Source organism: Sodiomyces alkalinus, assembly GCF_003711515.1.
Source record: "Sodiomyces alkalinus F11 unplaced genomic scaffold SODALscaffold_1, whole genome shotgun sequence".
NCBI classification, from domain to species: domain Eukaryota; kingdom Fungi; phylum Ascomycota; class Sordariomycetes; order Glomerellales; family Plectosphaerellaceae; genus Sodiomyces; species Sodiomyces alkalinus.
Window position 1 is genome coordinate 1080415 of NW_021167079.1, and position 26980 is coordinate 1107394.

Consider the following 26980-nt stretch of genomic DNA (forward strand, 5'->3'; position numbering starts at 1 on the left):
TACCAAAGTTGAGAAGCGCCTTCACGCGCGTTTGATAAGTCCGTATCAAGCTCACAGCGCCGCCTTGCCCCGTGACTCGTATGGAAGCAACAGAGCAATTATACCTGCGGCGATGAACAAGGCGCCGCTCGTGTAGACAGGGGCAGCCGTTTGGAGGTCCCCGAACATGGCAATAATAGGCTGCAAGACGAGTTAGTTCACATTGCGGGGTTTTCATCTCCACTGTTCGGGAGAAACATGCGGCGACACGTACCGCCATAATACCAAACACGCGGTTGGAGGTGGCTGTGAGAGCATTGCCCGTGCCTCGCTGAGGAGTGGGGAACAACTCGGGGGTGAAACCGTAGAGCACGGCGTACATGATGTTGCTCGTAAAGCTGAAGGCACAGTTGAAGCCCAACAGAGCATTGGAGGTCCTCGAGGTGGTGGAGCCATAGAGGAAGACGCCGGTGGCCACAGTCGACAGAGCGAGGGTGCCCTTACGACCGACCAAGCGCCGCTCGACCAACCAAGCACCCAGCAGGGCTCCAGGCACGCCAACGGCGGCGATGATCAAACTGTTGCGATAGGTAATGTACGTGCTGCCGTCTCCGTAGACGTCGCCGCGAGTGGCCATAATGTAAGGGATGTAGGCGTTGTAGAGCGGATAGCCGAGGCCGATGAGAGCCCAGATGGCCATGATGAGGCCAGTGCTAATGCCAAGGCGACGAGTCGCGAAGAGTTGGCGAATGTGGCTGAAGCTGAGCTTCTCGACATATCTCTTGGCGGCCGTCGCGACGTCGGTCCGAGCGACGTACCCTTCCGGCTCGCAGGCCTTGAGGTGGTCGAGAGTTAGGTCGGTGTCCCTGTTGTTCCGCTTGGCGATTTCGTAGACGACACGGACGGCGTCCTCGTCGCGGCCCTTGCCCATGAGGAACTTGGGCGACTCGTAGATCTTGAAAGCCAGGAAGCGGATCAAGAACATGAGCATTGTGATGCCGCCCATGGTGATAGTGAAGTACCTCCATCCCATATTGGCACCCCTGGTGCAATTCTCGCCCTGTTCGCAGGTGAGGTTTCCGAGGAGGGGCCATGCAATGAGAGTGGCGAGCAACTGCGCAAGCGACCACTTTACGGAGAGTGCGGTAAGCAGCCATTGGTGGGTAGAGGGAAGGGCCTCCAAGAAGATGGCAGCATCCACCGGGAGGTTGCCGCCAACACCAAAAGACCACAAGGCAGCGAAGGACGCAATGGCGGCAAAGTTGTTGGCACCTCCAGCAACCAGGCCCCAGGTGGCGGTCAGGCCGAGGGTGATGTTAAATGCCCACCGACGACCCCAGAAATCACAGCCAAACCCCCAAAAGGCGGCGCCGGCAAGCAGGCCAATATTCTGTGCTAGCGTCAATAGCGGCGGGCGACTCGGGTTGAACTCGTTGGCGACGGGTGTGAGAATGAGTGAGGTAACGATGGGCCAAAGGTTGTCGGCGGCCCAGCCGAAGCCGATGACGAAAAACAACTGCCATTGGTAGCGACCCATGCCGATCTCTTGGATCTAGAGTGTGGGCCAGAAGGCAACCGCAGGTTAGTACGCCTTAAGCTTCTCATCACAAACAAAGGTGTCGTCTATGGGGGGGGAGGAAAAGAAAAAAGAAAAAGCAAAGCCGGCCTCCCCGTCCGGGGGTTGCGCGGAGAACTTACAGCGCGGTTGAGAACGCGGGCCTTGGCCTCATATACAGGGTCAAGTGTACCCTTTGGATAGACACCTTCGTCATCGGAACTCGAATCGAAATCGATGTTGGCATCTCGGACAATATCGTCGGATTTACCGATGGTGTCGAAGGTCGGCGAGGCAGGCTTGACCTCACCCTTCGTCGGGGAATCCTGTTCCAATTGGCTCGCCATGACTGAAGCTACAGCGTCCGCTTGGGGCACGGTGCGAGGTGTCTAAAAGGGACAAAACGATGGGGTCGAGGCAAAGTCGAGATGACCGATGGGCGCAGATTTGTACTCGAGGTTGAGCGACTTGTCAATCGAACGCCACGGGTATTTCTGCGATCCCCGACAGCGGCTCAAAGCTAAGTTTGAGGCAGAAAGAAGCTGGGCGCACTGGTGGCGCAATGTTGGCGCAAGTAGGGAAAGGTGAAGGTACAAAAGCCAATTCCATCCATGAAGAAGAAATGCGAGGGGAAAGGGGGAAACAAACCTGGGGAAGGCCCCTAAATATTGGCAGGTCCCGCGTGTCAGGCCGGTGAGTCCGGAGACGGGCGGCAGGATAGGCGTCGTCGAGCTGCAAGAAAAGCCCGGCAGCGTATCCGTACTCAGTACATATATGCACGCTTAAAGCCAGGAAACGATGGCGCCATTGATCCATCGGCCTTATCATTTGTTTCCCGTCTCTGAACAAATAGGGAAAGATCTGCATGTCGTCCAGTTGGTGCCAAAGTGCGCAGTGGCTGCAAGCACAGCAACCCCGAGGGGATGCGGACATTTGGGTTTTGTGAGCTCTCAACTGATGACGTAACGAGGAATCGGTCAACCAGCGTCCTCGAAAGAAAGCTGAAAGTGTGCCTGGAGTCCTAGGCCAGGAACAGTTAACTCAAGGTAGTCAGAAGCTAATGATAAGGTAGGTTATATTAACCTACCGAGTTGACAGGACAATCCGTCTTCGGTATCCATACCTCAGGTACCTTACTCATTAGGTATGTACCGAGCTAATAACTTGGGTGGACGACGTTCCTGCGGATCGCTATCCCAGTCGTCTCGAGGATGCGATGCCGCCAACAGAACTTTGTGGCTTTGGAATGCATGTGGAATGCATGTAGAGCGACTGCCGAGGCCGCCATGACACCCGTTGTGGCTCGAAATCCGGGTCCAAAGTCCCAAAGGTAACGGTAAGGCGCCTCCTCACCATCAGAAACGATAAATTCTCTCCACGTCCACCCGGTCAACAACATAGTGACACGAGAAAAATAAAATCGACTGGCCACCGATTTGAGGTGCTAAGAATTTGAATGTTGGCAAGACGAAGATGTTGCGAGGAATAACTTTCGACTCGGCCAAGCCCTGCCTGTCAGTCACTGAATGTATTATGTGGAACTTCGGCAGTACAGTGGGGGGCAGAAGCTTCTACCCCACCCAATGTATTGAATCTCTCTTGACCCTAAGAAAATACTTTTGACGGAGTAGAAATACTTTGCCCCCACTGTACTGCTGACATCAAGAACGTCAGCCGGAAGGGGAAGGTAGAGAACGGAAGGTACCGAGTATCCGTACTCGTCTCGGCACGTGAGATTCTGGCCGGGGCTTGATGGAACCGGGTGTTTTAAGTGGGTGGTTGGACGCGTCTCGGCTTGTGGGGCCCCCAGGCTCCAAGGGTCGTCACGACTCAACACCGTGAACTCATCGTGAAATGTTCCCACTCACTCCCATGTCGAGATCACCACGGAGTATATCCCGCATATTAATCCTCGCAACATTCTTTCTTCTGAACCACCTCGGGGGTTTCACTTACCAAGTACCCTTTCGAAGGCTATTATATTATGGAACCGCTCTGACCACCCAAAAATTAGCCTGAATCGCTTCGGCAGGGCAGGGCCGGCAGGCTGCCCTTATCCACCTCAACCATGATCCCTTGCTCCATGTTCGCAACCGTTGCCCTAGTCGTGGCCTTTCTCATCCAAACAGCCGCAGCACGGAAAAACCTCATCCTCGACACGGATATATTCAGCGATTGCGAGTAAGACACCAACCCCGCTCCCCCCCCCCCCCCCCCCCCCCCCCCTTTTTTCTTTTTTCCTTTTTTGTACCACAACCCCCATATCCTCATCAGCACCTTCACGTAACTCAAGGAGGAATTAACTTGCCCCCGCCTACCATCAGCGACGCGGCTGCCCTCCTCCTCGCTGCCACCTCTCCCGACGTCAAGCTCCTCGCAGTGAACGTCAACTCGCACTCGACCTACTCCGCGCTCGCCACCTCCGCCATCCTCGCCCACTATGATCACGCCCACACTCCCGTGGGCGCCCGCCGCCCGCTGACCAACGACACGTTCTTCGATGCCAAGGACTTTGAGCTGGGCGAGTTCGCCAGCAAAGTGGCCCGCCACTGGTCCGGCGGCACCCTCCCCTGGGGCACCGCCGAGAAGGCCTGGGACCCCATCACGCTGTACCGCAGGACGCTCGCCGCCTCCGAGGACGGCAGCGTCTCCATCGTCTCCCTCGGCTTCCTCGACAACCTAGCCGGCCTCCTCGACTCGACCGCCGATGACTACTCCGACCTCTCCGGCCCGGACCTCATCTCCGCCAAGGTCTCCGAGCTGGTCGTCATGGGCGGAGGCTACCCGTCCGGCTACGAGTTCAATTTCTTCGCCGACGACCCTTCCACCACCGCCCACGTCATCAACGACTGGCCGGGCCGCATGGTCTTCTCCGGTTTCGAGCTCGGCCAATCCGTCATGTCCGGCGACCGCTTCGTGGCCGAGGGCCCGCCCGGCGACCCCGTCCGCGCCGCCTACATCTACCACTCCTACGGCGCACCCCACCCGTCCTGGGACCCCATCACCGTCCTCTATGCCATCCGGGGACTCAGCGACACTTTCGAGTACGGCAACCGCAGGGGCTACAACCACGTCGAACCCGACGGCACCAACGCTTGGGTGGACGATGCCAACGTCAGGAACCAGCATTGGCTCCGACTGAAGCTCGGAAACGACACCGTCGGCGCCGAGCTCGACAGGCTTTACTTGGAGGCTGCTTGGGTCGCTGACAATCCTCTTGTCCAAGCTGAAATGTCTTGGAGATCCCATCGGCCAATCTTCCCCAAGGCGGAGCTTTGAAGCGGCAGCTTTATGCCGCAATTTGCACTTGCTTTAGGATTGCTTGAACATGTGCTGTACGTTGCCTCCTCATCAACATGTAGGTAGGTAGAATATATCACGTTTGAACTGGCCAACGTCCCAGCGCTACCACCTTGATGGCGAAAGGGCAAAGTCAAACACAGATGCCGTTCCTCATTGCTCTTCTCCCTGGCCTCGTTTGCGTCCCACTCAATGTTCTTATTACCGCCAGCTTTTTCTCCAATAGATTCAAGAATGACCACCACTTCGGGAGTTCCACTAAGACGAGCTACGCCAACATGATGTGCGACAACGACATGTTAGTAAGGAACACTTTATCACATATGTATGTCACGCTGCTTAGTGCTAAAACAAAGCTAATCTTGATTTTAGGTTCGCACTACATACACGGTAGGAAGAGACATCTAACTATGGCTGTTGAACATCTCGACACTACCCTTCCTGAAACCCCATCCATGCTGAGCGTCCGGTAAGGCGCAACGCACTGAATAAAGAGCTATAAAGAGCCGCGACTAGCAAGAATTGTTGTAGGAGAACACTAAACGAAGACCTGAGAAAGAATTGCCGTAGGAGGCACTGCTTATTTACCCTCCGATCTCATCCGGGTATACCCTAAGAACATGAACGATTTTTCGTAACCATAACAAAGGAAATAAAGGGGGAGTGGGTGATCTGATTAGTAGTACTGCGGGATCGTGGTCGAAGTCTGAGGGCCAACAGTCTGAGGGACAACGGTCTGAGGGACAACGGTCTGAGTTTGACCCGGGATGCTTTGGACATCCGAGCCTCCAAGGACCCGCGAAGCGTCTTGAGCCATGCGAGAGCCCATGGCGGAATCATATGCACCACCCTGGGTACTACCAATAGGATGTTGACCAGCGAAACCATCCTGACCGCCCTGACGACCTGTCGGGCTGCCCTTGGGCACGTGCGTCTTGCGTTGGATCTTGGGCGCCTCGGGGATGTCGGTGGACTTGTTGGCCGTGCCGATGGAGAAAACCGGGCTCTCCCAACGCTCGCCTTTGCGGGCCAATTCCCTATACTCGGTAGCCTTCGTGCTAATGCCGCCTGGCAGCTTCACATTGGGGAAGATGCTGTCCTCCATGGTGATGGCCATGTTGAACTTCTTATCCGCGGCCACCTCCTTGGCCTTCTCCCTATTCTGGAGGATGCGTTTCTGCATGGCGTTGTAGTAGCGGTTGTAAATGTTGGGAACATGTTCGGGGTCGGAACGGGCCTCCTCCAGGGCACGGTCAGCCTCTTGCTTCATCTGGAAGAGCATCCTGTCGAGCTTGTTGGCCTGGTCCTTGATGCTCGCCTCGACAACCTTTTGCAGTGCAGGCCTGAGAACCTTCATCATTATCGGCTTGAACAACTTGAAGAGCAGCTTGTGGTTGGATTGCTTGAGCTTGACGTTCATGTGCTTGATCTCCACGTCGACCTTCTCAATCTTAAAGAAGTTCTGGCTGTCCAACTTATCGGCAGTGGCACACTTCATCTCGAAGGTGAGACCTTCACCGGCAAGCAAGAAGTCTGCTACACCGGTGTCCGTGATAGATGGGAAGCCCTCCTTGCGTTTAATATGGTAGCTGACATCCCGCAGGTCCATCTGGATGCCGGAGACCTTAACGTCGAAGACTTGCTTGTTCTTATTGGCAATCCTCTTACGGCCCCAACGGAAGTGATGCTCCGAATTGATCTCCAAGATGTTGGGAGTGAAGTTGTCCGATTCGATCACGAGGTTCTCGATGACAGCGTCGACTTGATGGTCGGAGTACTCAATGCGGGGCACCGGAACGTAGGCAAGGTTCTCCAAGACGCCCGGGATGATCACACCGGTGAGGTCCTTGACCAGATGAGGCTTGAAGACGGGCTTCCCATTCTCGTCGTTGCCCAGATCATTAAAGAGCTTCCGGATCGACTGTCCGAAAGCCTTGTTCTGTTGATCGTTGTCGAACTCGTTCATAATGAAGCGCAGCTCATCCACGACCCGATCGGTGTTGGTCCGGTACTTCTCGCGGAGAAGATAACGACCGTGATCATATAGTCGGTTCCATTCCTCATTCGACGAGTCCTCAAGGATATAGCCCTGCTGGAGGAGGCAGCGCCGGATGTACTGGTTCATGGCCTTGAACCAGTTCTTCAGCTCGGGATCATGGTCGGCATCGCGGTATATCTGGCCAATGTGAGACCAGAGGTCTCCAGTAGAAGTGCCGTTGGCAAATCGCTCAATCAGCGTCTGTGACGAAGCGTTAGCATGTTCGCTGGGTATCTTCATATGGATCAGGGATGAACAAGGGCAGATTTCAGACATACTCTGAGATCGGACTCGGCTTGGGCAAGACCGCCGCGGGCTTCCCTGACGGTGCCAGAACCACCCTCGGCGATTGCGCGGGAATGCTGGCTGTACTGCTCGATCAGGTCGAGAATGGTCTCGATGGCTTGCGAGTAGTCGGGGTGCTGCTGGCATTCAAGAACCATCTTCTTCAGGCGCAAGACGGTTTGGTCCCGACGAGATTCGGGCACCTTCTTGTTAAGATACTCCCGGGCCTTACGGCGATACTCTTCGTTGCGCTTCCGAATCTTCTCCTTGGTTTCCGGGTCAACGTTTTGTTCAACCCGCTCCTTGAGGTTGCCCGTGGCATTGCCGTTGGCGTCCGTGGTTTGCTGAACGCCCTGCCGCTCACTGGCGGCGGCAGTCCCATCTCTACCCGACCGCTGGGGAAGTGTCTGGCTACCGACAGCGGTAGCATCTTGTTTGGCTGCATGGGCGGTGTCCCGGAGATCTTTTTTGGGGTCACCTTTGTAGATATTCTGGGCCTCCTGCTTCCAGTTCTCCTTAGAAAACTTGGGGGCGTCGTGCCAAACGTTATCCTGCGCAGGATTGTCGATGTCCGCGAGTTCTTCCTGGGACGGCCTAACGTGCGAGGCGGCATTCGTCGCGGCATCGCCAGCAATGTCTCGGAGCAAGACAGTAGCATCCTTGACTGAAAACACGAGTTAGTGAGGTACTGGTAAGAGACACGTGTGAAGAGCATTAAGGGGGTACCTACGTAGCTTGCGGAACTGCCCATTGGTGATGATGAGCGTCCCCAGTGTCCTCAAGCCGTTGAGGGCCTGGTCACCATGCTGTTGAGCAGTCTGCTTATCAACGGGAGCACCAGGACGGCTGAGAGATTTGGCATCCCAATGCTGGGTTTGCCAGATGAAGTCCTGGAGCAGGTTGCCCTGGTTTCTGGAGAGAAGCAGATGCTGGGCGTTCTTGACGACGGTGCGAGCGTCCGCGACAAGTGACCTGCCTTCCTCGGATAGCTTGTCGGAAGGGTTTGAGATGGGCTTGGAGGCGAGGAAGCTGTTCAGGGCGACATCAATTTGATCGTTCTGGTCACGTATTAACATCAACATCAAGACGTCTCATTTATCAAAAATGGGGGGGGGGGGGAGAGCTGCGTGGGTGAGCATACGGAAGGAACTTTGCCGAGCTGGAAAGCGGAGATGATGCCGTAGAGCTGGAGCTTGCGGTGGACATCGGCCTCCTTTTGCTTCATGTCGGTGGGTTTGTTGACGTTGACGGACATGGTGGGCAGATGGGCAGACGGGTAGTCCAACTAGTCCAAAGAGATCAGAGATCACACGAGGTATACGGAGTGGTTGCGAATCAAGTCGACGTGATGACGGTGGCTGTATTAACCGTGGGGGAGTATATGGGTTTGTCGGTCGTTAGGTGGAAGAGACGCCGCGATGGTCGTTATTAGGGTTTGAAGGGGTATCACGAATTATTGTGGGAAAAAAAAGACAAGGCTTGTTGTACGTGAACGGTAATCGTGGAAAGGATAAGGTAGGTGCAGAACTGAGGGGAGAGGAGTAAAATAAGAAAATACGAACAGGAGCAGCGGTCAGCAGAGTTTATACGTGGTTGACATGGAGGGGGGAAGGGGGCCAGGACAGTAGCGGAAGGGGGGGTTGTGGGTGCCAGCCAAGGGAGGAAAGAGCAATCGAAGATGACACGAAGACGGGAGCGTCGTTGGTACAGCCCATGTACCTTGTGTAGCGACTTGAAGCCATGAGGTATGGTGCACAATGACGCAGTACCTACATGGGGGACTAGCTGTGAAACAACTCCATGACCAGGCCAGAGGAAGGGTGTGGTCAAGGCAAGAGCGTCAGCCTAGCCTCTAAAGCCGGCCTCCGGATAGGACCCAGGAATCCGCAAATACACAAGTCATTCAAGTACCTGAGTACCTTAGGAAAATGCTTGCCCAGACAGGTTGCCTCCGCTCTCTCTCTTCCTACCTACCGTATGGCATCGCTACGAAACCATTACGGGTAGGTGCAGTGCTGGTTCAAGGTGCACAAAAGCAGGTAGCGGGTTGGTACACATTCACAGGATCAACTGAGTAGCAATCCAGAAGAGCTGGCAATGACGTACACAGCTACTCACAGGATACCAATTTAGGGAGCTAGAGCTATCCCTGGCGGGTGTTAGTGTTGAGGTCAGTGACATAAAAGCTTCGTAGTGACGGTGACGAACTGCGACGGTGACGTGGCCGATAGGGGGAGCGAAGAAGCATGTGATGTCATCGGTTTCATAGCTTATGTGGAGACTGGGGTGTGCATTGGGCAATAAGGGGTCCAGAATCCGATCTGTGTTGTTCTTAGACTGCCGTCGCCGATGTCGAGAAGGGTGAACTTACCTGGCTAGGTAGCTCCTAGTGCTGGGTAAGATTCAGAGGTACATATACTCTGAGCTGAGCAGAAGCTGGAGACTCTTAGCATTCTTTTCTTGTGGGCAAAAAGTACAGGTACTTCTAGTTCGAATAGGTACACAAATTCGAGACAGGGTAAGGGCGACTTTATTACTAAGCCAGCCCAGGTACGGATGGTATGTCTCTGGAGGTATGGGTCTCTCGATGTTTTTCTATTAATCACCCTTGGCAACGGTTTCGTCACACGCCTTCACTATTTGTCTATGCCCATTCATCTCTGATGCATACCAGTTCTTTGAAGCTTCTGTTCCCATTGCCTCTCTACTATTAGCACGGTTCTGTATCCATTGGGTTTGGCCCCCTTTGCTTGGATAGGAACCATCCGGTATGAACCGCCATGGCCATAACCACGCGCGAAACGGTCGGAGCGCCGTCTAACAAAATATCCGAGCGGACGATCGCCTTGGAGGACAATAAAAGTATTCCGGTCTGACGTCGACCTGCATCCTGTCAACCTATTTGGACAAATGTGACAGGAGATGATATCTGTTCGTGGCGACCAAAGAATCACCAACTTTATTGCCGATTCAAACTTCAAGAGGCCATTGCCTGTTCCCGGACATCGCAAGTCGCTGTTCTTCTAACATAGGTCTCATTCGAGCATCTGGTCCTGGTCTTCTCACGTTCTCCATACAGCTACCGTCTGGTCAGCACTATCGTGGCCGATGTGTCTGGATCCTCCGGAATGTTTAGGTCCATATGTGCCTGGCAGCAGTTCTCTCCGTTTATTGTGTTCGGACGTTCCTGCACCCTTGATGGTTCTCGATGTAATATGTCTCGGATTCATTCGTCTTTTCTTTTGTCTGACACTCCTATCCTCCCTGACCCCAGGATCCGGTGACGATGTTTTAAGAGTAAGTTTCTTGTTCGCTAGTAAAAACATCCCTCGACTTATTGCGCAGAATACGAAAATATTGCACCATCACCATGGCCTCACAAAAGACGAGAATGGGGGATGAAATTCTGGGGACTTTGATGGTTCGACTTTCATAGGTACTCCCCGCTTCAACATAATGACACTGGCCCCAGCTCAGGTACTCACGCCCTGCATCCATTCATTGAGTTGGTCCCAAGGTGCCCGACTTTGGATTGTCACGTCTGCTGTTCGCAATTAATGGGGCGAGGTCTCGAGTCCCTGGCCATAATTGCTGAACTATGTTACACTCAAAAATGTACGACTACACCAAACGAGGTGTTGAACTAGGTATATAAGATCAAAAAGTACCGACGTCAAGCAGAGGATTCTTTTTTGGTGTAGTGGTACATTTTTGAGTGTGACAATAATCCCCCATACGGGCCGCGCTGCCTTAGTCACGGCAACGAGAATCCGCAACCGTTATCCAGCTCCACCCTCCAACGAACAGGACCAGATATCCATTAATTAATTACCTTTGTCGTGTTCATCGCAAGCCACATAGTCATGACGTCAACATCGACCAACTTAATTACTTTCCTCAACACCACCCGGCTTAGGAGATGCATACTCACTGGTGCTCCGTCGTACCGTGTAAGCTCTCGGTGCTCCAGCAAAATGAACGAGGAGCATCGCTTCCCTACCAGCGATCTGATCCAACTTATTTCATAATGATCGGAGTATGCAGATCGCCCGAGGTAAGTGAGTAAGTCTCACAGTGAGCCCCTTACACTCACTCACGAGTCATCTCACCCGGCCTCATTCAATCTCGCACCATTTCATCAAATAATCACAAGCCACTCATAATCGCCTTGCTCTGTGCGGCGTTTAGGGTCAATCTCGAAATTTTGTGTCATATTTGACTTTTCACATTCTTCACAGTCACTCCTACTTGGCCACCATATTTTGCACGACTGTCTGAAAGTGCCTGGGGACTAATATTTCTGTCTGTTTCATTGATCATATCTTAAGCGCCACTGGTCTCCTTGATGTTGACTTGCTCTTCCTCGTCTAGGAATTTGATGGCGTTGCTCAACCAGGCCGCTTGCTCATCATTCAGGCGAGACGCGTTCTTGACCACCTCCCCGACGGCCCGTAAAGCCAGGGCCTTGGGCGTTGTGTATCTTTCCGGTGGGCTGAAAGTCTCGGACACAATGATGGATTTATGAATGTCGGTTTGAGTCCACTCAAGCCCCTGGGGAGACAAAATCTCACGGAGTTGCAGAGCCGTGGCGTTGGGCACTCGCTTGCTCCGCTTGTGGCCTTGGAAGTAACTGTCCAGGTAGGGCACCCAGACGACGAGTGGAGGGGGCATAAGAGTCGTCCAGTCCCAGTCGACAATGCTTTGCAGGCGCTGCCTGCCCGCTACCAGCACGTTCCCCATGTGCAAATCGGGGTGCATCAGCTCCGTGTGCCAACCATCTACCGGGCCGAGCTGGTCTTCTGCCTTCCCATCACCGTTCTCCGAGGTGGGGAGGCGTTGCAAGTAGGCCAGGAGCTTGGGCATCAGGCGGTCATTGATGGCCTCGGCCCGCTCCACCATCTGCCTTACGGACACGGGGAGTTTGATCTCTGGGTGCGTCTTCGCATATGCGACAACTGCCTCCCACGACTCCAGACCCAACTGCTTTTGCAGCTGTTTCCGGTCATTTTCGAGCTCTTGGATGGCCTCCATCTGCTGGATCTCCATCAAGGATTTGAAGTACTCGGAGATGCTGTCGAAAGGACCTCGCAGGGCCGGGAAGTCGAGACGCCTACCTTCGAAGTACTCAAAGTCCACAAGGGGACCCACGTGGAAATCTCCCGTGTCCCAGTCGCAGTACAGGCTGCCAATCTTATCGAAGCGAAGGTCCCGGACGTGTTCCAAGTGTTGGCTGATCTCGGCACCGATGGCCATCTTCTTGTCGTTCGCAAGAGGAGGATTCATTTTCTCCGTGAGGTCCCGAAGGGTATCTCCCTCGACGTACTCCATGAGGGTCCATTCCAAGTTGGTCGCGTTCTTTGCCGTCGAGTCGAAGTAGAAGACCTGCGGTACCGGTACTCCCCCCTTACTCGCGAGCCACCACATGGTTGACACCTCCGACTCGGTCTGATAAAAGGGGTCTATAGGCGCTGTGAACCGGAGAATCATCACCCTGGGGAGACCTTCGGGCATCTCCTTGCCCTCGGGGAACTCCACCTTGAACAGTCGGTTGCATGCCCCGTTCGTGAACGGGGTGATGTTGAAGAGCATCGGGAAGGGCAACTCGTTGTCCACGATGTAGTCGAGCAGCATGATTCTCACTAGCCCTAGTGAAGGGATAGTATCGTATGGGTCTTTGGGTTCGTTGGTCCATCTTTTCATGTCCCACCAGGAACCTCCGGTTTGCATTCGGCTACGGTTCCAACTGAGAAACTTGCTTTGTTCCTCTATTCTCTCCTCCCTCGAGCGAGGTTTGGAGTCACGCACTCTCTTCGGCATCCGCATCGTAGAGATACAGACGGATCTGGCGTAGTTGTTGAGGATGATGATTTTCTTTCTTGTTTGTTTAAGTATCGATTGATATGTGTCGGTTAGCATCATGTAGCTCTGGAGGCATAACTTCTTCCTTCTTTATATGCGCGCTCCCCTGTCGAACAACGATGCTTGAGACATCGTTATTGGGCTCTGTTCGGTATGATTCCTCTAGTCGACAATGGTTGTCCCTCGAACAGGCGTTACGTCGCCAGATATGTGCGCTGCTTTGTCTTCTATGCGGTATACGCGAGTTGGTTGGCGCGATATGAAGGGATTGTCGTGCCTGTTCTTTGACAGTCAACCTGAACCATTACGTCTGTGCTCGGTGGTAGTTTCAGCTGTACTTCGGCTTTCAATCCTCAAATGGGCGGAAACGAAGGCTTGCACTCGCGAGTTGGATTTCTTTGAGTCTTTGAGCCCCTGAGGCTCGTGCCTGGTCTGGCTGAAACATCGAGACTTCAGACTTGGCCTATTAAGGAGGGCGTCGGAGGTGAAATTTTGAGCTTGTGTGTGAGCGGATGGTGAAAAGGCGAAAGCTATCGCATCCCTGACTTGTATATGGGGGTACACTTTCCAAGAGGCAAAGTCGAACCCGGGGGGGGATGAAACGTATGGAAGCCAATTTTCAGCAAGAACTCATCTGCTTAACAATGGATACTGTAGGGTTTTGTTCACATGGGTTGCTTTTCTTCGCTGTTTAGTGATGAGAGAGCACCCACAATACCTGGACAACACAGCCCTTGGCTTTCTTTCCGAGTAACCACTACACTGCCCTTTTATCTCGTGTAAGTCAACGAGCAAGGGGACGTGGTTGAGTATTCAGGCCCATGAGGTGACAACCGTGGCACGATCTTCACGAGAGCAGCACGGAATCGAAAATCTCAGACATGGAAGGACCTTGCAAGTTACAAGGCTCCTTTGTTGTACGTGGCTACCAGGCCCCGCCGACAAGGTGGCGTTTCAATGTTCCCATGACATGTTAAGAGTCCTCTGGCGGAAGAAGATCCATATCGGAACAGAAGTCGGCTTACGATGCAACTGGCAGCATCCACTGGTTACTAAGAATCTCGCTTCTGTGTCATGGTTGACCAACAGGAATGTATGACTCAAAACGCCCGTGGCTCAGAGAATGATGGCATGATGTGACCAATCCCTCGGTTGACGAATGGGTCACGGTGCTCGACAGACACCCTGAGCTTGAAGGCAAATGATTAGACCCTTTTAGCCGAGAGCGGAGAATATGGGGGCACGCATTGGAGGTGTGGCCACCAACGAGCAAGCAGGACACACTCGGATTCCGAGCATGGGTCGGGATGGAAGAGCGCTCGCGAGCGGTGTGACACGGTATTAACCGAGATCTCGGTTAGTAGTCTTCGGTCTCCAGTCTCGATGGCCTCCTGGTTCGGGCAACAGCCGGTATACGAGCCACTTATGTAACAGGAAACATAAGCAGTAAAGTCAGGACAGTCGGAGAAAGGTGCGACGGGCCCCCTAAGATTCCTTATAGTGTTAGGGTCATTTATAAGAGCTGGATATCTGTTTGGCTTCCTGATGACTCGTACTAGTGCAGGTGATCTCATAGAGGCGGAAGAAATTAGGGTGGAGAGCAAACTATGAGCAATAGATTCAATATTACTGCGTTATTCCACTACAGCTTATGAGGAAGCCAAGCCTCCATACCCCTAAGCTGAGTATGAAATACATAATAATAACCACTTAAGTATATACAAATTCCAAAAGAGTACGGACAATGTCAGAGAGCTCGTTTACAGTGATCTTTAAAGAACGAAAAGGGCCGCAATCGCACAAAGTCCAACGACCGAGCCGGTACCAGAGAGACGAACACCGGCGTTGGTCCCAATGTGGGAGGGCTCAGACAGGGTCTGCAAAGGAAAACAAGTCAGCACCATTCCAAACCAGCACTCGGAGACAAGGGGGAAAGCGGGATAAATTATAACAGGTACGAAGGAGCTCACCTCATTGCTAGCGCGAGTGGGAGCAACTGTTCGCTCGGCGTCTTCTGACAAAGTAGAGGGGGTGGGTTCAGGCTCAGAGGAGGCTTCAGGTGCAGCGGTGGGTGGGGAAGTGGGCTCCGGCTCGGCAGAAGGCTCAGGAGTCTCCTCCTCTTCTTCTCCGCCCTCAGAGGGCCTGGCGGGAGTTCCAGGCTCAACCGTTAAGCCGCAGGCCGCAGCAGCTTCGGAGACACTCTCTCCATAATACTGCCAGATAGGGTAAGTATCGACGCAGATAAGGCAGGTATCGAGGAGGTCCCGCCAGGCATTGTCGCTGCAGTGGTCACCGTCTTTAGCACCGTTGATAGTGCCGCCTGGTATTAAAGAGAGTTAGAGGTCTACAGTTCGATATGTTGAGAATAACACGCAGCTGAGTGAACGTTCTGAATATTGGCAAACGGGGGTGAGTGTGTCATTATTCGGGTGAGTAGGATTAAGACGTACCGCAGTCAGCGTGACATTGATACTGACCACCAGAAGCCTGACGCTTGTCCATGGGAACAGCATCAGGAAATCGGAAAGTGCGGACGGCAAGCTCTCTGTCAAAGGTAGAGGCAGAGACATAACCTGCCAGAGCGACAGCAGCGCCGAGATAGATGAGGGGTGTTGCAACCATGGTCTCAGATTGGGTGCAGGTGTGTGTCTGCGTCGTCGTCTTGGATAGGTGCAGAAAGCGAGTGGCTGAGAGAGACTCGTGCGTGTTCTGGCAAAGAGCAAGCGAGGGACGGGTGGGTGATGATAAGCTGAGGCGAGAGCTTTTGCTAGGGTGGGATAGGGAGCTTGGCTGCAGAGATGGAATATGGTGTGAGGGAGGCGGAGAGGATTAGACCTCTTATATCTTTGGTCACCTCCACTTTTATGATTTAGTTAGAGGACCACTTACAAAGGCTTCTATCAAGCCTTGGTGGTTGTCCTTCATTTGAATCCTTTCTGCGCCATGGCGGAGCCGCAAGGATCCGAATGATCTGAGTCTGAGAGCATGTAATCCAAAACACAAAGAAGTTCGAAGAGTTGGGTGATCTGGAACCAAGTTCCAATAACCTCATTTCCGATCTCGCAATGAACGCTGCAGAGCCGTTTCTCGTCCCGCTTTCAGAGAAACATGCGAGTGCCTAGGCGGTACCACCGACACAAGCACCGGGTCAGAATAAATTCCATCGGCAGTCCAATAGAATGTGATGGAACATGCCGAGGTACGATATGGGCCCGAAAATTCCTTAGGAACCAGACGAATTTAGTCTAGGTGACAGGTGTGGCGGCCGTGATGATGACAGGGGCAGGGCACAGGCAGCCAGGCTTCATTGCGTGGGAGATACGAACAAGCCGAAGTCGGGGTAATAAACGCTGAAGACCTTGTTCACAGAAATCACCTTTCGGACTAAAACATCCCTGTGACTTTGAGAGCGAGGGATTTTGCACAAACCATCAGGAACTATCACAAGCCGTCGCTTAGCTGGGCTTGCTCAATTTGGACCGTTGATTCTAAGTACCAATCAGAGAACGATAGATCATCTAATCAGATGATCAGATATCGCGCAAGATGTGGGTTGGACCCACCGCAGGGAAGGATCACAATCAATCATTGGTCAAGAAAATCTGATAAATTTTGTCCCCAGGAGTCCCCTGTCAACCGGGTCCGTAGAGTGGGGAGGCATGGTTCGATCGAACCGAGGACGACGCGAGCGGGGTCAAACAGAACTTGTTTGGGTGGAAAGACCGTGGGAGAGAGGAAAACTCTGGAGGATGGTAAGACTTGAGACAGGCTTAGCTTCAACATGGCTGGCTGGACCACGGAGAAAGTCGGCAGGAAGGCGAGGGTCGCGAGACAGCCGACGACTTGGCAAGAGAATGAAGAAGCATATATGGCCATGCCCTGCAGTTCCTAGATGCTCACATATTCCCCGTTCTTTTGTCTCACCACAGCTCCCAATCTTGTACCTTGTGCTCAATCAAGCGTTGAACGGGTGACTCGTCATATCAGACCTCTCTGGCATTTTATCATCCAAACTCTGAGCACTTCCCCTCTGGACAACTCAGCCTAAAATGGTCTCTACCACCAAGGCCGCTGCCCTCTTCGGCAGCCTCTTCATCACTACCGCCGTCGCTGCTGATACCACCAGCGATACGATGGGCGCTGGTGCCTTTGTGTGGCCCCCCGACCGTGCGTGGATCGACGGGCATGATGAGATTGCCCCTTGCGGCTCTACCGATGGAGTCGGCGAGAGGACACCATTCCCCTTGAGTACGTATCTGTTCCAATCCCTTTAAAAGTTACCGCATCCATGCGGACATTCTGGGGCGGTAGCTGACGGTGAACTCTACAGCCAACGGCAAGCTTGCCCTCGTTGCCCAAGACGCGACCCGTGCTGTCCACATCAGTGTTTCGTACAAGGATGGTAAGTCTCCTAACATTCGAATCTCGCGAAAAGACAAAGGGAGCTGGGAACACATGGCTAACAATGACTGAAAACAGACCCCAAGACCATGGACGACTTCGAGACCTTCTACGGTCCTAATGAAGTCGGCAGCCTAGACCTCGGCCACACCTGCATCAACGCCCCCGATGCCCCCTCCAACATCCGCCCCGGCATGAACGCCACCTTCGGCCTCCTCTACGTCGCCAACTTCGAGGAGAACCCGGCGTACCGCACCATCCACTACGCCTGTGCTGATGTGACCTTCGTCGAGTTCTCCGCCTTCGACGAGGCTATCCCCTGCTTCAACGCCACGACCGCCAACCCGGAGATCAGCATCGACGAGGATGTCGAGGTTACCACGACGGACAGGCACGGCAACGTCCCCCACACCGTCTCCGACCTTACCAGCAAGAGCTCGTCGGTTGGTCTGTCCACGGCTACTATTGCTGGTGCCGTCGTCGGTTCCGTCGCTGGACTTTCCGTCATCGCTGCTGTCGCCTTCTGGCTCTTCCGGCGCAACAAGAAGAGGAGCCAGCTCAACGAGCCCATGAGGCAGGTGGATGCCGAGAAGGCTAACAACGACACCCTGTCCACCCGATCTTAGACAGGGGGTCGGATCTTTCGGAAGAGGTCGCTCTCAGCTTTCACCTCGCCGTGCAAGCCTATAGTACACCGTCTTGTATCCGAATGAATATTGGATAGACTGCGTGGTCCTGAGGCTCCATTAAATCGGAGACGAGTGTTGGCATGACGATTAAAAGCAGTATGATGTATGAGCTCATGCAAATAACCAGACAACCTAGGTAGCATGGAATGAAGGCAATCAAGAGATGTGTGTGAAGTTGAAAGGTGGATGGACGTGGTAAAATTAAGCAAACCCACACAGTAGCATTACAGTGTCTAATTGCTACAATACGGAGTACTTCCTACGTACAGTTAACGTCAGTGGAGGTACCTATCCGTTGTACCTACTCGTAACGGTGTACTCCGTGCTAGCCCCACATTCTAGGCATCCACGCGGATTTGAACCAATAGCTGGGAACCTATCCTTGAGTACGTACCTTCAACCTCATCAACCTCAAGCTTCCATTGTTTGTTGCCTACGTCGTCCTACGGAGAACGAAGTACCTTAAAATTATCATCTCGTCTCGTCCTTGTCGTCTTCCCGTTTCATAAACTTCCAATATTTTCTTTCTTTTTTCGAACAGCCTTGCGCGATCCAACTGGCGGGGTTTCAATTCCTCGAACGAAGAGATGCGTCGAAATCCTCATTCTTCTGTACGACTCGTTTCGTAAAGTACGATCAAAACCACTGGGACCGTTCAATCGCCATTTCATCATTCATCATCGGGGCTCTCTTACAGTAACTCAACTCCGTCGCTGCCATGACCCAACCACGAGGAGACCGCGGATCGTCTCCTGCTGGGGTAGACGTGAATGAGGATGATACACAATATATGGCCGGTGGCATGACACTCGAAGAGCTTGACGAACAGTTTGCCCTCACCTTCCCTTCCCCTACTGGGGCGCTCAAAACCCCTGCAATCTCAACTGACTGGTGGACAGCTATCCGAATCGCCCACGGAATCATTCAGATACGCTTCCATTTCATGTTCTTTTCGAGACCTTGTTCAACCCATTGAACGAACACAAGAAATCATCGGGGCCTCGTATTCCCCGCACCAAGCTTGGGCCCCATGGACCTTCCAAGCTCTCACCTCATGAGCAAAGGCGGCACATTATTGAACGCTTCATCTCAAGATGGCGCAACGATGTTGGCGATGATATATTCCCCGCACTACGACTCATTCTCCCCGACAAGGACCGCGATCGGGGCGTCTACGGTTTGAAAGAGAATGCCATCGGAAAGCTTCTGGTTAAGCTCATGAAAATCGACCGGAATTCCGAGGACGGATACAACCTACTCCACTGGAAGCTCCCCGGTCAGACGACGGCATCTCGAATGGCCGGTGACTTCGCAGGGCGGTGCTTCGAGGTCCTATCCAAAAGACCGATGCGTACCGAGGTTGGCGACATGAGCGTCCGGGAAGTCAATGATCACCTCGACAAGCTAGCCGCCTCAGCGGGCGAGAAGGAGAACCTCCGGATTTTCGAAGAGTTCTATCAGAGAATGAACGCCGAGGAGCTCATGTGGCTGATCCGCATCATCCTTAAGCAGATGAAGGTCGGCGCTACCGAGAAGACCTTCCTTCACCTCTGGCATCCCGACGCGGAGGCACTGTTCAACGTCTCGTCCAGTCTACGACGCGTATGCTGGGAGCTGTACGATCCGAACCACCGCCTGGAGCAGGAGAGCGCCGGTGTCACCCTAATGCAATGTTTCCAGCCGCAGCTAGCTCAGTTTCAAATGCCCGCCTCTTTTCAGAAGATGGTAGAGTACCTCCGCCCAACCGAGGAGGACCCCGAGTACTGGATCGAGGAGAAGTTGGACGGCGAACGAATGCAGCTGCACATGGTGGAGGATGACAACACACCTGGAGGGAAGCGTTTCGCGTTCTGGTCGCGAAAGGCCAAAGACTACACCTATCTCTACGGAAACGGCTTCGAGGATGAGCGGGGCGCCGTGACGCGGTACCTAAAGGATGCTTTCGCGTCCGGCGTGCGGAATCTTATCTTGGACGGCGAGATGATTACCTGGGATCCAGAGACCGACAAGATCATGCCCTTTGGCACACTCAAGACAGCTGCCTTGGCGGAGCAGAATAACCCGTACAACAACAAAGGCCCCCGTCCGGTGTACCGAGTATTTGACATTCTCTACCTGAACGACCAGCCCTTGACCCGCTATACCCTACGTGATCGCCATCGAGCGTTGGAAAAGGCCGTGGTAGGAGTCCGCAGGCGCATCGAAGTGCACGGCCATGAAGTCGCCACATCTCCCGATGCGATCGAGCCTCTCCTCCGCAAAGTCGTGGCCGAAGCCTCGGAAGGCCTCGTTCTCAAGAACCCGCGGTCCATGTACCGCCTGAACAGTCGGAACGACGACTGGCTCAAAGTGAAGCCCGAGTACATGGATGAATTCGGCGAGTCGCTCGACTGCGTCGTCATCGGCGGTTACTACGGCTCAGGCAAACGAGGCGGTACCCTGTCCAGCTTCCTATGCGGTCTCCGCGCAAGCGAGAACCACATCCACGCGGGCGCCAACCCGGAGAAGTGCTTCAGCTTCTTCAAAGTCGGCGGTGGCCTCACCGCCGACGACTACGCCGAAATCCGACATCGCACAGACGGGCGTTGGAAGGAGTGGAATCCCAAGAAGCCCCCGGTCGAGTACATCGAGCTTGCCAACGGCACGGCCGAAAAGCCCGATCTATGGATCCGGCCTAAGGACTCCATCGTCATCGAAGCCAAGGCGGCGAGCGTCGGGCCCTCGGACCAGTTCGCGCTCGGCATCACCCTGCGCTTCCCCCGCTTCCGCCGGCTGCGCAGCGACAAGCGCTGGGACCAGGGCCTGAGCGTGCAGGAATTCCAGGACCTCCGCCGGCGCGTCGAGGAGGCGGTGAAGGACAAGAAGATGAACGTCGAGAGGCGGAAGCGGAGACCCACCAAGCGGGCGAAGAAGGAACTGGTTATCGCCGGCACGGATGGCAAGCCGGTCCAGTTTGCCGGGGAGAAGACCAACATGTTCGAAGGGCTCGAGTTCTGTGTCTTGTCGGAGTCGCTCAAGCCGTTCAGAAAGACCAAGGCGGAGCTCGAGACGCTCATCAAGGAGATCGGCGGACGTATATCACAGCGCGCGGTGCCCTCGTCGGGTATGATCCTCGTGGCTGATAAGAGGGTGGTCAAGGTCGCCAGCCTGATCAAGGGCGGCGGGGCGGACATCATCCGTCCCTTATGGATCAAGGACTGTCTAGCGCAACACGACGACTCTGCCCTGCTTCCCTACGAGGAACGGCATCTGTTTTACGCGACCGATGAGATGAGGGAGATGGCACGACAGCATACCGACATGTACGGAGATAGCTATGCGCGGGTCATCGACGTCGATGAACTGAGAGCCATCATGAACGGGATGCCCAAGAACGAGGAAAGCGATTTCGATGCAGACGAGTTTCTGAAGCAGCTCGAGGAGCGGGGACATGGATTGCCCCCCTTGCGGAGTACGCTTTTCCGGCGGTGCGTAGTCCACGTGCGGGCACCCAACGTCGATGATCTGAACGCACTACGATTGCAACATTACATTTCGTTTGGAGGTGGACGACTTGCCAGCGGGCTCAAGGATGAATCTATCACGCATATTGTGCTGCTAGGGGACGAGGACGAGAGGCAAGACGGCGCCATCACTGTGCGGAAGGAGCTGAAAGGACGGCGCAAGCTCCCCAATCTTGTGACGGGACGGTGGGTGGAAGATACGTGGAAGGAGAAGAGGCTGCTTGGTGAGGAGAAGTACATCCAGCCATGAAATCAGCCCGTGTAATGTAATGTACTTTATTACTGTTGTCATGACTGGTCAGGGCGGGGATTGTGAAGACTTCAAATAGGTCGCAATAAGATGATATATACGGGCGTTGTCTCAGTCCGCAAACTGCGCACAGGAGCCGTCGAACGCTTAACAATATACCTCGCTCTCACAAACTAGGTACGGCTTGAACCCCCGTACTCTTCGACCCGCACCCCTGATGCACTTCTAGTGATGCTGCTTCTCTCTCTGCCGGGCTCCCCATTGCACCGGGATACGTGCAGCGTAGCTTCATTTCGTCCAAGCGAAAGAGAAAGCTAGATAACTTAACTACTTGCCAATGGTCAGGAACAGACGATCGCCTATATCGCCCAAACCGGGCTTGATCATCCCCTGTCCCGTCAACTCCGGGTCCACAGCCGCAAGCCAAATCTCAGTCGCCTCGGGCCACTCCTCCGCAGCGCGACGGACACCCTCCGTGGCCCCAACAATGGACAGCACGACTATGCGCCGAGCGCCCCACTCCTTAAGCGTCTGGATGGCAGCTGCACACGTTCCGCCGGTGGCGATGACAGGGTCGAGTATGATGGCGAGACTCGACGCGTACGGGGCACCGGTGCCGTCGGCCTCGGCTTCAAGGGCAGACGCGGTGGTGGAGGAGGGAGCGAAGGCGGCGGCGGAGGTGGAGTTGGCCTTGAGGGTCGGGTCGGGGATGTGATGGGGCAGATTGTTGTAGTACTCGACCGGTTCGAGGGTGGAGGGTTCGCGGTAGAGGCCGAGGTGGTGGACGGGGACCGGGTCGGGGAGGATGGTTTGGAGGGCGTCGACCATGGCGAGACCGGAGCGGAGGATGGGGATGAGGGAGATGGTTTGCGGGGCTATGGTGGCGGTGTCATAGGGGAAGCCCAGGTGAGTTTCGTCCTGGTTGGGGGCAACGGAGTTAGCAAATGAAGCGGGCCTTCCGGGAAGTATTTGAAGGGCGAGTTGGTGAGTTGGTGGACCATGGCGGTGGGATGTTGATAAGGGGGATGCAGCCGTTCACCTTAGGTCCTTGGACGGAAGTGGTTGAAGTTGCCAGGGCATCACAGCCTAGTATTAGGGAAATATCGTGGACAAGCGACTTGACATCCTTTGCTGGAGTTGCCTTTAACCGGAGTTGGGAGAGCTTGGCCAGGAGGCAAGGATGGGAGGAGATATGAACGTTTGGCGGGAGGTCACGAACAGACGCCATGGTTCTAGGGATCAGAAACACTAATGCTCAAAAAGCACGCGGAATTTGAAGGATATATAGGAATATATAGGTATATATATAGGGGGAGAGAGAGAGAGGTCGTGAGGAAGGAGGGAGATGAAGAGAGGAGAAGAGGAAGAGAGGAAGAGACGTGAGAGGTTTGGAGGTTGGGAAGTTGGGATGGAATGAAAGGTACGGTACCAGTTGGCCGACAGGTCACGGACTCGGGGCCTGGATAAGGTACAGTAAGGTACCTTAATTATTTATAAGGTACCTTACCTGTCAGATGCCCACAGCCACCTTATCGAGGTGTGACAAACCACATTGTGTCTGACGTGTTGAGTACTTCGTTCCGATGTATCCAAATTCATTTCCCCTCATTTTTCCTAATAGTTAGACATCCCCGTGAAGTACCACGAACTTCACTTAGATGAATAAGGTAGGTAGGTACACACACAATTCCGAGTACCTTGATTTGTGTTCTGACAGTTAAGGTACCTTTCCTTGCTTAAGAGGAGGGGGCATTCAATCAATGGCGGGGGAAGTGAGATAAGATAAGGTAATGATAAGATAAAGAAAGGAGTGCCCGCTGTGGATCCGAAACTCTCACCAGAGCAAGGTCAGCTCGGTGTACGGAGTAGGTAATTACCTAAGGTATTATTAGCTCGGTAATCTCGGTGAATGGCACATGACTCAGTTACTCGTAAGCTAATTACGAATTCTCCTCCTTGCTTCTTCCGCCTCGCTATCTAAGTCGTGAAAAAGCTGCAACCGCCGGCATGATGCCAGATTGTATCTGGATCCATCGCCGGGACTTCCTCCGAATCTATTATCTCTCTATTCATTATCTGTGTATCCATGGAGCTGTCCCGTGAAGCAGTTGATTCACCACCATGGCGATCAGTCCCGCCATCACGGGGTTACCAACATGATCTCAGCCCTAGAAGCCATCAACGACACAGGAAACCTGCCTCTCACCTTGCGTCAAAGGTCTACACCTACTCCCATCTCATTTTCTTCTCTTTACTAGGAAATCTTGCACGAATAGGACTCCAAGCTTTGACTTTCTACCCCGGAGCTCCCGTCACCTTCCCCATCCTGTGGGCCAACGTTGCCGGCTGCTTCATCATGGGTGCACTGGTGGAAGACCGTTCTTTCTTCCACTATCCTCTTTGTCTAAGGTCGCAGGAAGTCGAGCTCCCAGAGGAGGAACCCACCGATCCAGCCAGAGCCGAGTCCGGAGCCCAATTGGAATTGACACCGTCTATAGGTGACGATCAAAGTCCAGCCTCGTCCGACCAGCAGGGAAACGTCGCCTATAAAGCACACATGGCGGCCAAGAAGGCTATCCCGCTTTACCTCGGCCTGACCATCGGCTTCTGCGGCTCCTGCACGTCCTTCGCCATCGTCATACGCGACATGTTCCTCTCCGCTTCCAACGACTTGCCTCAGACCCCTCCTTTCGCCATGACGCCCCCCTGGCCCCGGAGCGGCGGCCACTCCTTCCTCGCCGTGCTCGCTGTGCTCATCGTCAGCGTCACGTTGTCCTATGCCGCCTTTGTGGTCGGCGCCCACTTCGCGGCCACCGTCCTACGCCCCGTCATGCTTCCGCTGCCGTTCGCCCTGATGCGCAACTGCCTCGACCCCCTTGCCGTCGTCCTGGGCTGGGGCTGCTGGGTCGCCGCCATCCTCCTGGCGGTGTTCCCCCCGCACGACCGCTGGCGCGGCGACGTGCTTTTCGCGCTCGTTTTCGCGCCGGTTGGCTGTCTCTTGCGCTTCGAACTCTCTGCTTGGCTCAACATGCGCGTGCCCTCCTTCCCGGTGGGGACTTTTGTGGCTAATATACTCGGCACTGTTCTCCTGGGCATGGGGTATGACCTCATGGTCGCGCCCGTGGGCGGTGTCCTCGAATGTCAGGTCCTGCGAGGTATCGAGGTCGGTTTCTGCGACTCCTTGACCACCTTGTCGTCTTGGATCGCCGAGATGGCCGCCCTGGGGAAACGGCACGCTGTTACCTATGGCGTAGTGAGCGTCTCTACCGCCTTCTCCTTGCTCACTGTCATCATGGGAGCGATGCGCTGGGGCCATGGATTCGGGGCACCTCTGTGCTAGTGTCGTCAGCTCCCGTTTCACACCTAGAATTGCATTTTGCAGGGGAACACTTGTCTGGATTTTTTTTTTTTTTTTTACAGAACCTGTTGAGGCCTTGCACAAATAGGCATATATTACTATCCATACTGGGGACTGGTGGTATACGGGTATTCCATCTCATGATCTCAATATATCCATTCCATTACCAAACGGATCCCGCATTCGAGCACCGACGTCCGAGCAGAATCCAGATTTAACCGAAACAAAAGCCTGCCGTCTACTCCGCAATAACGCTCATCTAAGCACCGAAGTCTCAACGTTTTCCGGGGTAGGCCATATCGGCAGAGGGCTGGTATTCCTGCTGAATGGCCTGGGCAGCCGGGGGAGCCTTCTCCTGCGCCTCTTTCTCCTGCTGGACCAGAGAGCAGCAAGCGCAGCAGCACGAGAGGGCGAGGTCGCCGAGGCAGGTGCCTTGGAGGTGGAACTTTGCGCGGACCTGGGCGCGTTGCATGGCGGCGGGGATCCAGTGAAGGCCCACGCAAGACGAAGCGCAAAATAGGAGACACTAAAGATCCGAGATGAGGTTGTCAGCTCATCGGGGGGAGGTCCAAAAGGAGGATGAAGAGGCCAAAAGTTGGCCGAGGACTCACCGACGTGTTGACGGGCTCATAGCCGTCTAGGTTGGCATCCCGGTTGAGGCGGTGATGCGTCTTCCCGAAAGTGACGCAAGGCAAGCAGCAGCTCACGAGGCACAGGTCGATGGGGTTGAAGCAGGCGAAGAGGGAGTTGTTCCAGCTCTGAGCCGACGCGGGCGAGCTGGAGTGGATGACCTCGCCAGGTTTCGCGAGGACTTCGTTGAATCTTTGCGTCCATTCCTCGACGTCGCGGTTGTCGATAGGGCCTGCGCGGGCCTGGGTAGATGTTTGAGGGGCAGCCATTTTTTATTATTATTAAGCTAGGTAGTAGAAATGTCCGTCGACAAGGGAAGCAAGACAAGAAAGAGAACGGATATGATAACTGTCTGGAGCGAAGTAGAAAGGAGTGGATGGCAAGAAAAAGACTGCGAAAAGCTAAGGACTGGTTCAGCTGAAGAATCGGTTGCTGTTTGGTGTTCTCCCAAGCAAGGCAGAATTTAGAACATGCTTCTATTTATCTTTCCGCACGTTCCTCGAGACTTCTTAAAATTTGACGCAGCCTCTTCGCCCAGACGATACTCCTTACTCAAATTACTCAAATTACTCAATCCGTCTTGGAACGGTCAATAGCGGCCATCCCAAATGCCATGTGTTCACGACACCAAGGCAAACGAGTTCTCGGTGGCTGTAGGGCTGATGCGTCTAGTTCATAGCACCCCTGCGTAAAAGCCCCTGACTTCTGCCAACTCCTGACACCGAACATTAACTATAGCCGTAGGCCTCACAGACGGCTCAGGGATGGTTGCGCCGGACTGACTGCTCTCATCTTCATCTTCGTGTTAACAGTTACAACGTGGGCCATTGGGTAGGTGCCCACAACTCTCGTCTAATGGGTAGCCTATCGCGAAGCCCACAACACGACGCCTCATTTCCCAGAAGGGAGGCCTGAGCTTTGACACTCGAACTTGTCCCAAAACAGAGCACTAAGTCCTCAACCCTGCGTATGTAGGCCTCCCATCACTCGGCTTCGGTGACCCGTTTGGGCCCAAGTGTCGGGACAAATGGGCCCAGATTTACAGATATTCAAGCCACCGCACCCGACCTTATCTCGGGGACCGAGTTCGTCTTATTTGTTCGACTTGTCATCTGTGCGAGGTTGCAGGTAGA

General features: G+C 54.1%; 11 protein-coding genes across 11 annotated transcripts; 4 read left to right on the plus strand and 7 right to left on the minus strand.

Annotated features, from left to right (window-relative positions):
* Positions 1 to 51: 51 nt before the first annotated feature.
* On the minus strand, positions 52 to 1881 carry SODALDRAFT_267761 (membrane transporter; the record flags this gene model as incomplete). The annotated part of the gene is made up of 3 exons (XM_028607569.1): positions 52 to 180; positions 254 to 1531; positions 1678 to 1881. 3 exons carry the CDS (start codon positions 1879 to 1881, stop codon positions 52 to 54), a joined length of 1611 nt encoding a protein of 536 aa, XP_028469832.1.
* Positions 1882 to 1966: 85 nt separating this feature from the next.
* SODALDRAFT_5394 (hypothetical protein) lies at positions 1967 to 2733 on the minus strand. Its single transcript, XM_028615463.1, has 2 exons — positions 2658 to 2733; positions 1967 to 2547 (listed from the first exon to the last, which is right to left on the minus strand). The coding sequence occupies exon 2, from the start codon at positions 2465 to 2467 to the stop codon at positions 2006 to 2008; it is 462 nt and encodes a 153-aa protein (XP_028469833.1). The 5' UTR covers positions 2468 to 2547; positions 2658 to 2733; the 3' UTR covers positions 1967 to 2005.
* Positions 2541 to 2988, minus strand: SODALDRAFT_5400 (hypothetical protein). The gene is made up of 2 exons (XM_028615464.1): positions 2658 to 2988; positions 2541 to 2547 (listed from the first exon to the last, which is right to left on the minus strand). The coding sequence occupies exon 1, from the start codon at positions 2931 to 2933 to the stop codon at positions 2691 to 2693; it is 243 nt and encodes an 80-aa protein (XP_028469834.1). The 5' UTR covers positions 2934 to 2988; the 3' UTR covers positions 2541 to 2547; positions 2658 to 2690.
* A 419-nt stretch (positions 2989 to 3407) lies between these two features.
* Positions 3408 to 5103, plus strand: SODALDRAFT_286981 (inosine/uridine-preferring nucleoside hydrolase). The gene is made up of 2 exons (XM_028608560.1): positions 3408 to 3715; positions 3859 to 5103. Exons 1-2 carry the CDS (start codon positions 3603 to 3605, stop codon positions 4811 to 4813), a joined length of 1068 nt encoding a protein of 355 aa, XP_028469835.1. The 5' UTR covers positions 3408 to 3602; the 3' UTR covers positions 4814 to 5103.
* Positions 5104 to 5179: 76 nt separating this feature from the next.
* Positions 5180 to 8719, minus strand: SODALDRAFT_303031 (hypothetical protein). The gene is made up of 4 exons (XM_028608943.1): positions 8299 to 8719; positions 7888 to 8215; positions 7151 to 7821; positions 5180 to 7073 (listed from the first exon to the last, which is right to left on the minus strand). The coding sequence occupies exons 1-4, from the start codon at positions 8410 to 8412 to the stop codon at positions 5511 to 5513; spliced, it is 2676 nt and encodes an 891-aa protein (XP_028469836.1). The 5' UTR covers positions 8413 to 8719; the 3' UTR covers positions 5180 to 5510.
* A 2682-nt stretch (positions 8720 to 11401) lies between these two features.
* SODALDRAFT_374409 (hypothetical protein) lies at positions 11402 to 16324 on the minus strand (the record flags this gene model as incomplete). Its single annotated transcript, XM_028614677.1, has 16 exons — positions 11402 to 11427; positions 11492 to 12849; positions 12959 to 13032; positions 13132 to 13178; positions 13313 to 13579; positions 13686 to 13703; positions 13806 to 13861; positions 14042 to 14083; positions 14174 to 14201; positions 14284 to 14334; positions 14818 to 14893; positions 14987 to 15336; positions 15467 to 15806; positions 15906 to 15993; positions 16088 to 16134; positions 16271 to 16324. The coding sequence occupies 16 exons, from the start codon at positions 16322 to 16324 to the stop codon at positions 11402 to 11404; spliced, it is 2922 nt and encodes a 973-aa protein (XP_028469837.1).
* A 465-nt stretch (positions 16325 to 16789) lies between these two features.
* Positions 16790 to 18358, plus strand: SODALDRAFT_326193 (hypothetical protein). Its single transcript, XM_028610107.1, has 3 exons — positions 16790 to 17264; positions 17347 to 17418; positions 17496 to 18358. The coding sequence occupies exons 1-3, from the start codon at positions 17066 to 17068 to the stop codon at positions 18041 to 18043; spliced, it is 819 nt and encodes a 272-aa protein (XP_028469838.1). The 5' UTR covers positions 16790 to 17065; the 3' UTR covers positions 18044 to 18358.
* Positions 18359 to 18824: 466 nt separating this feature from the next.
* On the plus strand, positions 18825 to 21859 carry SODALDRAFT_318801 (DNA ligase I; the record flags this gene model as incomplete). Its single annotated transcript, XM_028609406.1, has 2 exons — positions 18825 to 18934; positions 19006 to 21859. 2 exons carry the CDS (start codon positions 18825 to 18827, stop codon positions 21857 to 21859), a joined length of 2964 nt encoding a protein of 987 aa, XP_028469839.1.
* Positions 21860 to 21871: 12 nt separating this feature from the next.
* Positions 21872 to 23284, minus strand: SODALDRAFT_326196 (PRTase-like protein). The gene is made up of 2 exons (XM_028610108.1): positions 22899 to 23284; positions 21872 to 22777 (listed from the first exon to the last, which is right to left on the minus strand). Exons 1-2 carry the CDS (start codon positions 23085 to 23087, stop codon positions 22187 to 22189), a joined length of 780 nt encoding a protein of 259 aa, XP_028469840.1. The 5' UTR covers positions 23088 to 23284; the 3' UTR covers positions 21872 to 22186.
* Positions 23285 to 23835: 551 nt separating this feature from the next.
* Positions 23836 to 25199, plus strand: SODALDRAFT_303043 (CrcB-like protein; the record flags this gene model as incomplete). The annotated part of the gene is made up of 2 exons (XM_028608944.1): positions 23836 to 24268; positions 24371 to 25199. Exons 1-2 carry the CDS (start codon positions 23946 to 23948, stop codon positions 25197 to 25199), a joined length of 1152 nt encoding a protein of 383 aa, XP_028469841.1. The 5' UTR covers positions 23836 to 23945.
* A 24-nt stretch (positions 25200 to 25223) lies between these two features.
* Positions 25224 to 26438, minus strand: SODALDRAFT_326198 (PLAC8-domain-containing protein). The gene is made up of 2 exons (XM_028610109.1): positions 25829 to 26438; positions 25224 to 25743 (listed from the first exon to the last, which is right to left on the minus strand). Exons 1-2 carry the CDS (start codon positions 26114 to 26116, stop codon positions 25492 to 25494), a joined length of 540 nt encoding a protein of 179 aa, XP_028469842.1. The 5' UTR covers positions 26117 to 26438; the 3' UTR covers positions 25224 to 25491.
* Between the last annotated feature and the right edge of the window lie 542 nt (positions 26439 to 26980).

Excerpts from the sequence above, each read along its gene's own strand:
- SODALDRAFT_5394 (XM_028615463.1), bottom strand. The coding sequence starts at position 2,467 with ATGTCCGCATCCCCTCGGGGTTGCTGTGCTTGCAGCCACTGCGCACTT.
- SODALDRAFT_5400 (XM_028615464.1), bottom strand. The coding sequence starts at position 2,933 with ATGTTGTTGACCGGGTGGACGTGGAGAGAATTTATCGTTTCTGATGGT.
- SODALDRAFT_286981 (XM_028608560.1), top strand. The coding sequence starts at position 3,603 with ATGATCCCTTGCTCCATGTTCGCAACCGTTGCCCTAGTCGTGGCCTTT. Across the intron at positions 3,716-3,858 it reads GATATATTCAGCGATTGCGA|CGACGCGGCTGCCCTCCTCC; the intron begins GTAAGACACCAA and ends GCCTACCATCAG.
- SODALDRAFT_303031 (XM_028608943.1), bottom strand. The coding sequence starts at position 8,412 with ATGTCCGTCAACGTCAACAAACCCACCGACATGAAGCAAAAGGAGGCC. Across the intron at positions 7,822-7,887 it reads TGGGCAGTTCCGCAAGCTAC|TCAAGGATGCTACTGTCTTG; the intron begins GTAGGTACCCCC and ends TCGTGTTTTCAG. Across the intron at positions 7,074-7,150 it reads AAGCCGAGTCCGATCTCAGA|ACGCTGATTGAGCGATTTGC; the intron begins GTATGTCTGAAA and ends GCTTCGTCACAG.
- SODALDRAFT_326193 (XM_028610107.1), top strand. The coding sequence starts at position 17,066 with ATGGTCTCTACCACCAAGGCCGCTGCCCTCTTCGGCAGCCTCTTCATC. Across the intron at positions 17,265-17,346 it reads GAGGACACCATTCCCCTTGA|CCAACGGCAAGCTTGCCCTC; the intron begins GTACGTATCTGT and ends TGAACTCTACAG. Across the intron at positions 17,419-17,495 it reads CAGTGTTTCGTACAAGGATG|ACCCCAAGACCATGGACGAC; the intron begins GTAAGTCTCCTA and ends GACTGAAAACAG.
- SODALDRAFT_326196 (XM_028610108.1), bottom strand. The coding sequence starts at position 23,087 with ATGGCGTCTGTTCGTGACCTCCCGCCAAACGTTCATATCTCCTCCCAT. Across the intron at positions 22,778-22,898 it reads CTTCCGTCCAAGGACCTAAG|GACGAAACTCACCTGGGCTT; the intron begins GTGAACGGCTGC and ends GCCCCCAACCAG.
- SODALDRAFT_326198 (XM_028610109.1), bottom strand. The coding sequence starts at position 26,116 with ATGGCTGCCCCTCAAACATCTACCCAGGCCCGCGCAGGCCCTATCGAC. Across the intron at positions 25,744-25,828 it reads ATGAGCCCGTCAACACGTCG|TGTCTCCTATTTTGCGCTTC; the intron begins GTGAGTCCTCGG and ends TCGGATCTTTAG.